The 11,920-nt window shown below is 41.6% G+C and overlaps 1 protein-coding gene across 1 annotated transcript in view; it reads left to right on the forward strand.

Moving 5' to 3' along the window:
• LARS (leucyl-tRNA synthetase) overlaps positions 1-11,920 on the forward strand; it is a 45,231-nt gene that overhangs the window by 20,759 nt on the left and 12,552 nt on the right. Inside the window, exons 20-26 of the mRNA XM_006028170.2 lie at positions 1,492-1,704; positions 2,996-3,053; positions 4,790-4,853; positions 5,557-5,740; positions 6,012-6,102; positions 6,956-7,096; positions 11,854-11,920. The exon at positions 11,854-11,920 is cut by the window's right edge and continues 98 nt beyond it. Of these exons, the coding sequence (XP_006028232.1) occupies positions 1,492-1,704; positions 2,996-3,053; positions 4,790-4,853; positions 5,557-5,740; positions 6,012-6,102; positions 6,956-7,096; positions 11,854-11,920 (818 nt within the window). The remainder of the gene's footprint in view (positions 1-1,491; positions 1,705-2,995; positions 3,054-4,789; positions 4,854-5,556; positions 5,741-6,011; positions 6,103-6,955; positions 7,097-11,853) is intronic.

Raw genomic sequence — 11,920 nt, forward strand, 5'->3', positions numbered from 1 at the left:
AACTAAACACATAAATTATCCTTCTAAAGAGGGAGCCATTCTAGCCTTGTGGTATCTTACATGTAAACTGTATCATTACATTTATATTGTCAACTCCCAAGATGCTCTCTTCCTTTCAGCGTGGTCAGTTGTTTACTAATAATAATTGAAACCTAGTGGAATGTGGGCAGGCCAAACCTAAATTGCAGCAAGAAACAGGGAGGAAAGGAAAGTTTAAATTTCTCCTTTTGCCAGAGGTGTCATGGGATCTATTATGAATGCAACTGGCCAGAGAGCTGTCATTTTAGTTATTGGATAGGGCAGCTCATTTATTCCAAACTTTTAGTAACCCATCTTTAACAGGATGTAGGAAGCGCTTCTGCTAATAGAAAACATTATTTCTGTGAGTTCTGACCCCTGCTTTGTGTTTATTAAGATCTGAAAGTGCTTGATGGAGTAAAGAATACTCCTTCCCCCAGGTTAAGAGGATGTCTTACATTGCTGACAACAATTTTCCCTCTCTCCCTCTGTCTCCCTCCTACACTTTCCTTGCTGTTGAAGAGGAGACACTGATATGTGGTGAATGACAGGGCTGTGTGAAGCTTTGGTCCATGATTTGATTCGGCCCGATTTTGGTGGCTGAATCTCCAAATCCGAATCGAATTAGAGGACTCTTTAATCTCTCCAAATCGATTTGAAACCCTGTGCCCGAATCGATGATTTGCCGAATCAGCATTGAATTGTCAGATTCGGATTTGTCCGAATTGAATCAGGGACAGGGATCCAAATCAGCGAATCAAATCGCTGTCCCTGATTCAGGCTGAATCCGAATCAAATAGGACCCATTTTGCACAGCGCTAGTGAACGAGATCCAAGTCACGTGCTCCACCAGAATGATAGTGGGTAGGACCTACTATGGCACAGAGGCTTAGGTAGGGCTTAGTCCCTATTGAAGGCTTTTCAAGATAGTATTTGAATTGCAGATCAGGCATTTAGTTTTTAGGCCGTCAAAAGGTTTTTATCCTTTTCTCAACTGAAGTCTGTCTGTGTTGCTGAAAAATAATAGCTCTCTAGAGTTCTGATCCTGGCTTTGATTTTTCTTCTGTTATCTTGGCAAGGCCCTTGTCTTCTCTTTTATCACCTACAAGTGGTGACCGTGGGTAGCTCACAGAGATTGTTGTGAAAAGTAATTTCTTGTTGTTTGTCAATTCTCTTCGGATTGAATCAACTATCAGATAAAAGTGCCAAAAAGCCCTGCTGAAGTGCCTGATCTATACAGATGCGGCAGAGCAGGATCGAGCCAACATGCTGCTTCCTTTAAAGTACAGTTTTGTTTTGTTTTTGTTTTGTTTTGTTTCCCTTATCTGTCAGCATCCTATGACTCCACATTTTACATTTTATTTAGAACAAATTAACATCATCACTTTTAAAGAAGAAAAATAACCTTTGGTGGGGAAAGGGAGGGGCAGTAGATATTAGTCCTGTTATTATGTTGTCAATACTCCCATGCAGGCCTCCTCAGATGTCCAAAGAAGTCTGGGATTACATCTTCTTCAGCAAAGCTCCGTTTCCCAAGACAGACATTCCAAAGGAAAAGTTGGACAAGCTCAAGGATGAGTTTGAATTTTGGTACCCTGTGGATCTGCGAGCGTCTGGCAAGGATCTTGTTCCAAATCATCTGTCATACTACCTCTATAACCACGTAGCCATGTGGCCAGATGAAAGGTAAGAACGAAGGCAAGGCCAAACAAGCATGGAGAAAAGAAGGGTGCATTTGTTGCAAAGTTCTGTGCTTTGGACTAAGCTGAGAGCATATGCTTTCATTACTGGGCTTTGTTACAAGTGTTCGTATATCATGTTATCAAGGTCAAAGGAAACTTGTTCTTGTTTTGTCTTGCAGCCTTAGAACATGCATTGTGAAACACTTGTATATAAACTCTGAATTTTCAGGGGGGGTTGTGAAAATTAAAGATTAGCATTTTAATGTTGTGTTACTTCCAGAAACTTTGTTGAAAAACTCTGTTTGTTCCACAGTACCAGAATTATAGAATGCCAGTGCAACAGATTTTTTTCAGTTTCAGTCCTGCTTTTTAACAAGCCTAGGAATTCTAATGTTTCATAATTAAGCAATGTCCTTTTTGATAGAATTAGTCTTGTTCACATTAAAGGAGAATGGAAACTGTTGGGCAAAAGCAGAGATGAGCCTCTGTTGCAAAATATGCATTTAAAGCTAAGTGCGACTGAAGTTGAGCAATATAGCGTGTTAAAGTAATGATGGGAACGCACAAAGTTACTATGTGGTGGAACAGAATATCTTCACTTGTATTGTTGATTTATAAACTTTCATCTTGCTTGGCAAAGACTTCATTTCAGTGTCAACCTCCTCTGACTTTTCTGACTAAAATCAAAGCAATGTCCTGCAAATATCTTACTGTTAACACTTGGCGTGGCAGCATTGTGCTTTAGAGGCAACTGATTGGTATGCAAGCAGATGGTACTGCAATTTGGTTGCTGCGTTAGCATCTCTCCTAGCCCCAATATGTATGATTCATTGAACACTTTGCATAAATTTTTGGCAAAGATGTATACCCTATGTGCAGAAATGTGGGCTTGGAGGGGATTTAATACAATTAAGCTTCTTGCATTAGTAAAAGATGATGGAACACCTAGGTCTGCTCATACCTATTTGTTTCCTCTTTTGGGTTGGCACTAACTTGAATGCAACTGAAAAGCAAGTGGGAATAAGTGGTATATAATTTTAAGAGTTGTAGTGCTTGTTTGCATTGGAGGAGTGCTAAGCCTTAGTTAGCACTTGTGCTGGAGCTCTTTTCCCCTTCAAAGTGACAACATTAATCCTCAAGACTTTACTATAGGTGTCCTTTTTATTAAGGTTCCATTTACAAACATGTCCATTCCTATACGAAAATATTAGATTTTGTTCTTTTTCAAAGAAAAAAAAATGTAATGGCTTTTTTTAATTTTAGCCAAATGCTCTGTGCTTTATTTTCAAACACAGAGACAAGTGGCCTGTAGCTGTGAGAGCAAATGGACATCTCCTCCTGAATTCTGAGAAGGTATGGCAGTTCTTCATCTCTGCAGTGGTCAAGACTCCTGGGTCTGCTTCAGAGCACTGTCTAGCAGAGTAGCTGTTACAGCGTTGCGTGTGTTTCTTTCTTACTTCCATTATATGTCTCAGTTGCCTTTCCTGTTTTTCCCATCCACCAAAGGAGGATTCCTGACTTCTCCTTTCTTGGGTTTTTTGCCACAGTATCTGAATACCTAATACCATCACTCTCTGCTAGTACCAGATCCATTAGTTCTTTGAGAGTCAACCTCAGATACCTGCTTAATTACACCCATGTTTCAAGGTTGCCTTCTATTTAGAGAGGGGAATTTCTTGTGGTCAGTGCTGATCGTAGTATATTAGAGTGAACATAGAAAAAGAAGGGAAAGCTTATATCTGTGATTCTCAACCAGGGTGCTGGGCCACTTTAATCCTTTGAAAGGTGCCACAGGAAGTGAGAGGAGATGAGGAAGGTTTGAGGAGAAAAGCAAAAAAAGGCTGGGTCAGGCTCTCCCTGCCTGATTGCTGTGCTGCCCACACTGCCTAGTCCCTCAGTAAGGAGGGTAAGGCCTGTAGTAGATAACATTGTTTTTGAAATAGGGTGCCACTCAATTCACAAAAGTTATGGACATGTGCTTGGTGTCTGAGGGGGTGCCTTGAGCCCAAAAAAGTTGAGACCCACTGATGCATAGATTAAATTTGTTTGACATCTTAATTTTCCAAATAAGTTAAACAAGTACTTGAGCCTGTCAGTAAAATTTTCAGAAATGGCTTGGGAACACAGGCACTGAAATCTCACTGAAAGTTGAGAAGGATTAGAGTTTTGAAAAATGTGGTTTCAGTAGTGCAGACATTTTTGAAAATCTTGCCTCGGATGTCTTTGGGACCTAAGTTGGTTATAACTTTTTTTGTCCACTAAGGGTCAACAGAATGAAAGCAAAGCCCAGCAGGGCCACAACAGAAGTAACAGATGCTACTTTCTTGTTATCATAATGTAGGCGGGTCTTGGAAGTTATAACTTGTTGGAGTCTCAGGAACAGGTCAGCGGCTGAGCCAAGTTTAATATTCAGGAGTTTAATGCTGCCCCTGTGACTGGTCCATAGAACTAGTTATTCTGCATATGTTAGTGCAGCATGCCCAGCAGTGCCTTTCCTGAATTTCATGAGAGAGAGAGAGAGAGAGAGAGAGAGGGAGACTGAGAGACCTTCCTTTGAAGTATGCTACATTTCTGCCAGACTGGAAAACACAAGTCTGAATCAAAAGCAGATTTCTGATATCTCCCATGGTATTGCAGAGTACCATCCCTTGAGCAAGCTACAGATCTTCCTTGTGCAGTGTGGTTATCAGTAATGCAGACCAATACAATTTTCTTATTTTACATAGGCGCATATTTGCCCAGTGCTTATTATGCAAAGCAGCATGGTTGTATCAGGATTTCATAGATTTCATAGACATTAGGGCTGGAAGGGACCTCGGAAGATCATTGAGTCCAGCCCCCTGCCCAAGGGGCAGGAAGTCTGCTGGGGTCACAGGATCCCAGCAAGATGAGCATCCAGTTTGCTCTTGAAGGTGTTCAGTGTAGGCACTTGAACCACGTCCGGTGGCAGGCTGTTCCAGACCTTGGGGGCTCGGACAGTAAAGAAATTCTTCCTTATGTCCAGCCTGAAACAGTCTTGTAGTAGTTTATGACCATTCGACCTAGTCGTCATCCCTTGGGGCGACTCTCTCAACTCTTTCTCTTTTCAGATGTCTAAATCTACAGGCAACTTCCTCACCCTGAATCAAGCTGTGGACAAGTTTTCTGCAGATGGTAAGTACACCCCAAAGTACATTTATCTTAGCAATTATATTTAATATAATGCACATTTATTTTAGCACATGCCCACAGCTGGGCATGTTATATGCCATCTTAAAAAGAGTAATGAGTTCACTTCAGCTTTGGTAATTAAATCATATTTGTTGCTTTTTGCCTGTGAGTATTCACCAAACACCTGTAATTTTTAGAAATGTAGGGTGTATTAATGGGTTAAATGAATGAGTGGCAAGCAATGATCAGTATCTCCTCCTTCTCCCACCCACCTTGTTTTTTTGCAGTTTTGCATCTTTCCCCTTGCACATCTAGAGCCTAATAGTGAAGGGATGAAGGGGTATAGAGCTTTCATGCAAGGGTATAGTGTTTGGTGCAAATGTTTTCGCCCTTCTATATCGCTTTTAGATACTGATCACTCCAGCCTCTTCTGGTTATTCTATTCTCCTGCTCTAACAGGGCAGTGTGCCTAACTCTTTGTATCCCTTTTTCTCTCCCCACTTGTAGAACTGTATACAGTCATGTTGACCACTTGCAATATAGGGGAATGAACGCTCCTTCACAGCTGAGTGTTCTGCCTGCATTTAGCTTGCCCTCAGCATGAAAATCCAGTTGATACTCAGGCTTTGACCTCTTCTCCCCCACAGCTGCATTTATCAGTTGTCCCTGGGGCCAGATGTGTTAATCCTATTTCTTATTTATCTAGGCATGCGTCTGGCACTGGCTGATGCTGGAGACACTGTTGAAGATGCCAACTTTGTAGAAGCCATGGCAGATGCTGGTATTCTCCGTCTTTACACCTGGGTAGAATGGGTGAAGGAAATGCTGGCAAACAAGGACAGTTTAAGAAATGGACCTGCCAACACCTTCAATGACAGAGTCTTTGCCAGGTACTGCATTGAATGAGTGTGTGGGGTTCGTTTCAAGTTTCTCATTATGATCTCATGTTCATGTTTGTTTTTTCACTTTTCTACCAAATAATTGCTCATATAGTCTCTAAAACAAAAAAGATTCCATTAATTTTTAGACTACCTTGACTGTCTCTGCTGTTCTGGAGACATTTATAAAATCATTATCAATACCTTTTGAATGTTGTTGTCATTATTATGCAAGTTGGTCTTTTCTTTTTAATGTTATTTTTCTTTTCTCCTTTCTTCCTAGTGAAATGAATGCAGACATACTGAAGACAGATCAAAATTATGAGAAATTGATGTTTAAGGAAGCTCTGAAAACTGGCTTCTTTGAATTCCAGGTAGGAGGTCTACTCTTTAGAGGGCAAGAAACCAGCTCCTGGGATTTATTACTTTGTGTAGCTTTTTCTTTTGATTCTGATGTCCCTTATCCGAGTTCAGTTATTTAGTTCAGTTAGGGTTAGTATTTTATTCAGAAAGAGGACAAACCTAAATGGATTAAGGACTTAGTCATAATGGTGTGTCTCAGCATTCTGCTTTGGTCTGTAGGAAGCAGCTGTGAGGTTGCAAATAAAATGCGGCAATTTTTAGGTGGGCAATAACTAGCAGGAAGGGGCAACTTGTAAGAGTGTTTTCCTTGGTTTTTTAACAAGGGAAATTTCCATGAGAAATACAGAAAGTTCATCAGCAGAACTGTTTGGAAACAATATTTTTCAAAATACTCCATTAAGGTATCTCTCCAAAGTGTTTCCAGAACTTAATGAATTGCAGAGACTCCTTTATATGACTGACTTGACTTCCAGGAATATGATTAGGTAGGCTGAACTATGTGTAGAATGATATATCATATTTATTGCCTTTTTCTTAGTACTTAATGGTATCTTTTATATAGGCTATTCAGAATGATAGCACGTGATATACAGTTGCAGTTATTCTTGACTTTTATGTCTGTGCCGATAAATATCTTTTTTCCATAAGAGCCATAATAATATAAAACTATAATGTTCATTTGGCAGAAGTTCATACTCCACTCCCAGCTGTTTTAGAAACATAGTCCTTTTAATAATCCATTATAGGTTTCTAGGTAGCTTACATTTTAAATACGTATTAGGCCAAAGACATTGTTTTTTTTAAAGAAATGTTTCTCTATGACAGTTGGAATGTTTAATGGTGGCTATGTTGGCTGTGTTTCAGGCAGCAAAAGATAAGTACCGGGAACTAGCAATAGAAGGAATGCATAAGGACTTGGTATTTCAGTTCATTGAAGTTCAGACACTGCTGTTGGCTCCCATCTGCCCCCACTTATGTGAGCACATCTGGTCACTGCTGGGAAAGGTACTAGTATATATTTATTTTAAGTATGTTTTTTAGGATTGGGATTTGACTTGTTTATAGTAAACATATATGTCTATATTAATGTTAAGAATAGCCAGCCAGAAGTTTAGGAAAGAAACAAATTTGCATGGAAAACGGCAGATGTAGAACCACCATTGATCCATTAGAGTTGGAATGATTGCCCTATGTTTTGGCCGCTATTACCTAAAATCTTGAGTTTAAACTGGTAATATGCACATAAGAAATGTATAATTGTGATAGTCTTTTTATGTAAGTTTAATATTAATAAAATTTTGTGATAGTATTTGAAGTGTATGTAATTACAGACATTAATGTTTATATAAAAATGTAATCGTCGCTGCTGTGTAGGCTTATCCAGAATTCACCAAAATCGTTAGAAGCTTAACTGTTGAGTTCAGTTTAGCCTGGATCAGTCCGTGGCTATATATGGATTTTTTTATGTAAACAGAAGATCTTCAGGTGACTATATGAACACATTAAATTCAGATGCATCTCTATTTGCAAGGAAGGTGAAGTAACCTAATTTTAATGTAGTTATTTAGTCAGCTTCAGTCACTGCTATGAGATGATCTAAGCCTAACCCAAATAACAACGCAGGGTTTATTCATACGTGGTTTCAACTGCTTTGGCACTCGCTCACAGTTGAGGATGATTGTCTTATATGTGTGTCTAAGGAGGACTGAAGAGGCCTATCCGAGATCAGCAGACTCTGCTGAAGCTCAGACGTGTTAACATGTGGGATGGGTGGTACTTGGTCTGCGACACGCTGTTTCTACCACTCTCATCTTTTCATCCCCTGTTGCTGTCATGAGGTTTCAAAATACTGACATCTCTGAAGCAGACTCTTCCTCTGTTTGGGGTGCTCCTGAGTAATAGTCTCCCATGAGTTGACATCATTGTTGCCTTTTTTTTTAATTGGCCTTGAGATCATCCCTGAAGTGCTTTCTCTGCCCTCCTCTTGAGTGTATGCCTTGACTGAGCTGGAAAAATAAAACTTGCTTCAAGAGTCTGGAAGTGGACATCTGGATGACATGGCCGGCACAACAGAGTTGATGTTAGATGGTCATCGCCTCAGTATTTGTGGTGTTTGTTTGCAGGAAGACGCTAACTTTGGTACATCTGTCTTCCCACTGGATTTGGAGGATCTTCCACAGACAGTGTTGATAGTACTTGTTCAGCAACTTTAGATGTCTCCTGTACATTGTCCATGTCTCAGCTCCGTACAGCAAGATGGGGATCACGGCTGCTTAATAAACCATGAACTTGGTTTTGAATCTGATGTTGCGATCTTCAAACACCCGTCTCTCCAGGCGTCCAAAGGCTGCACTTGCACATTTGATGATGTTGGATTTCTTCATCCATGTTAGTCTTCTATGAGAGATGGCTTCCAAGGTGTGGGAAATAATGTTCTCCAGAGTCTCACCATGGATCGGGATTACTGGAGCTGGGGACTGTTCATTAGGAGCTTGTTGGTGAAGGACCTTAGTCTTCTGAATGTTAAATGTCAGTCCTATTTTCTTGTGTCTTGGTAAAGATATTGACAATTGCCTGAAGGTCTGCTTCCAAGTGAGCATACATTACAGCATCATCTGTGTACTGGAGCTCAATGATTGGGGTCAGGGTCTTGGTTTTAGCTTGGAGTCGGCTGAGGTTAAACAGCTTACCATGCCTTTGTAGTTTAGATCCACTCCAGCTGGAAGCTTGTTGGTGGTCAGACGTAGCATCATGGCAAAGAATATTGAGAAGAGTGTTGAAGCGATGACACAGCCTTGCTTAACTTCCATTTTAACTTAAAAAAGGATCTGTGATAGATCCATTAGTGAGAACCATACTGTCATGGAACAGGCAGAGAATGGTGAAAAAATTTGCTAGGCATCTGTAGTTCAGAAGGATCCTCCACAGCACTTCTCAGGTGACAGTCTAAAGCTTTTGTGAGGTCAAAGAAGGCCATGTAGACAGGCTTATGTTCCCAACATTTCTCCTGCAGCTGGCGAACTGAAGATCGTGTCAATTATGCCTCTTGAGATTCCTGGAGGAGCTCTTTCAGCAAGTGGAAGGAGATGGTTCAGGAGGGTTTTCACAATGATCTTCCCTGTGGTGGACAACAAGGTGATTCCTCTGTGGCTTCCACAGTTAGACTTTCTTTCTTGAAGATTGTCACAATCATGGCATCCCTGAGGTTGTCTGGGATTTCCTCTTCATTCCAGATCCTTAAGATGAGGGCATGAAGCTGTAATGTGAGCTCCTTTCCTCCCTGTTCAGTGGGGATTCCATCCATTCCAGGTGCCTTGTCATTTGTCTGCTTGATGGCTTTCCTCACCTCCATCAAGGGTTGGAGGGATTCCGAGATCATCTCTGATAGAGTGCTATGGGATAGAATTGGGAACACTTATCAGTGCAAAGTCTTGATAAAGAAGGTCTTCAAAATGCTCCTTCCAATGGGCCTCAATGGCTCCCCTTTCTTTATCAGGTCTCCTCCATCCTTAGATATTAAGGGGACTGGTCCCTGAGTGCTTGGACCATAAGTGGCTTTGGTGGCACTGAAGAAACGACGCATATCATGGATGTTGAATCTCCTTTGCTTTGTCCTCCCACTACTTGTTCTTTATATTGTGGGTCCTCCTTTGGTCCTCTGCCTTGGCTTGTTGGAGATTCAGTTTCTTTTACGTGGAGTTGGTGTAATTTTGCCAAGCGCAAAAGGCCTTGCGCTTATGATCAATTTACTCTTGGATCTCCCAGTTGCTGTCATCAAACCAGTCTTGATGTTTCCTAGTAGAGAATCCAAGCTTCTCTTCATAGGCACCGATGACAGTGGTCTTGAGGGCACCCCACATGCTGCTGACGTTCTCCTGTTGTTGATTGGAAATCACCAGTTTTTCGCTGAGGCACTGGTGGAAGAGGTTTTCATTTGCTTGGGTCCTTGAGTCCTTGTACATTGATCTTCCATTGCTTCTGCTGCAGCTGTCATTTGGGAGCCAGTTTGAGTGACATAATTGAGCAGATGAGTCAGTGATCAGTCCAACAGTCATCGGCCCCTAGCATAGCTTGGATGATACTGACATCTTTGCAATCCCAGGCATGGAAGATGACATAGTTAATCAGGTTCCGATGCTTAGATTGTGGGTGTTGCCACGATGTCTTGTGCCTGTTTTTCTGGTGGAATAGGGTGTCGGTGATGGTGAGCCCACGTTCCATGCATTTGGTCAAAAGGAGGATGCCATTGAAGTTGACCTTTCCTCCTCCTTCCTTGCCGATGGTTCTGTTCCAAAGGTTAGAGTCCCTTCCGACTCTGGCATTGAAATCACCAAGAAGAATAAGTCTGTCTCCTTCCAGAAAGTCAGAAAGGACTTAGTCGAGGTTGACATAGAATCCCTCCTTGGTTTCATTGGTGGCATCAAGAGTCAGGGTATATGTGCTGCTGCTGATGGCATATTGACACCCTGACAATATGAGACAGAGCCATGAGACACTCATTAATTCCAATAGGAAACTCATTGATTTGGTTTATGAGTTCATTCTTAATGGCAAAACCAATTCCATGAAGTCGGCATTCTCCTTCCTGTTTACCCTTCCAGAAGAAGGTATCACCCTCTCCATTTCTTTGAGGTGCCCATCTTCTGCTCGCTGGGTCTTGCTCAGTGCAGCTATATCAGTGTTGTGTTGCCTGAGTTCTCAGGCTATGAGTGCAATGTGGCACTCTGGGCATTCACCATTAGGGTTGTCCAGGAGGGTCCTGATGTTCTAGGTCCAGAAAATGGTGGTATGTCTTTGTTGGTATTTTTGACCGCAGTAAAGGTGATCCCATTGGACAGTTATCGAGTCAGGAGGATTTACAGAATGCTGTATTAGGTGGGCTATGTTTAGGGAACCTTTTCTAACCCTCTCTCCATGTGGAGTGAGCAGAGCGGATCCTGAAGAGGGCTGCTCAGTTACGGTTACAGCTGGCAAATTGCACTTCTGTCTTGTTCAAGTGCTAGATGACTTCTTTGTAACTGCCAACTTCGTGCCAGTTCATGACTAGGAGCTTCCAGACCTCACAGTCCTGCTCCTATCACCATTAGCTGGTCCTCAAAGGACTTGAGGAATGTGCTGAAAAAGCTGTTTTCATGGGAGATGCCTGTGCATGACTTCTTTAATCATGGTGAAGCTGCTGCACATCAGCTTCCACATGGCTTTAGACAGAAGGGGCCTTGATCCAATGGTAAGGAGACCAAGATAACTGGGGATCTTGTTCTGCTTCAGCCTTCACCCATCTTTGCAGCTGTTGAGATTCTAACGTCTTCCTCTTATTTTGCCATTGAGGACTTGTAGACTCATGGCTGGGGGTTGGGCAGGTTTCTTATAGTGATGACTTGTACTCACTGTGTCGCCGCACCGTCAGAGGGTATATGTAGCTTTTCAGGAGGGAAACCATAAGTTTTTATCTTATATCTACACTGATCTATCTAAGTAACTTAGCTGCTGTAGAAGTAAATCCTAAATTGGTAAATGAAGTTACGTAATTGTATATGAAGCATGTGTGTGTGGGCATTAATGCACTTTCACAAGTGCTGCTAATTGGGGGTATATTTCTGTCCTTCACAGTTGAGTTACAGGGTCAGTGAGTTGGAGTACTGTAAAGCTTAAGCTCTTCGCTTCTCTCTGCTGTTTAGCTTTCATTTAAGTTGTAATAGATAGAGAAGCCACCAGATATTCATGTCAATTAATTTCCCTTTCTGTCATTTCTGTTGTTAAAGCCTGACTCCATCATGACAGCTTCATGGCCAGTAGCTGGTCCTGTGGATGATATCTTAATCCGCTCTT

This window comes from Alligator sinensis, unplaced genomic scaffold (genome assembly GCF_000455745.1).
Source record: "Alligator sinensis unplaced genomic scaffold, ASM45574v1 scaffold135_1, whole genome shotgun sequence".
NCBI classification, from domain to species: domain Eukaryota; kingdom Metazoa; phylum Chordata; order Crocodylia; family Alligatoridae; genus Alligator; species Alligator sinensis.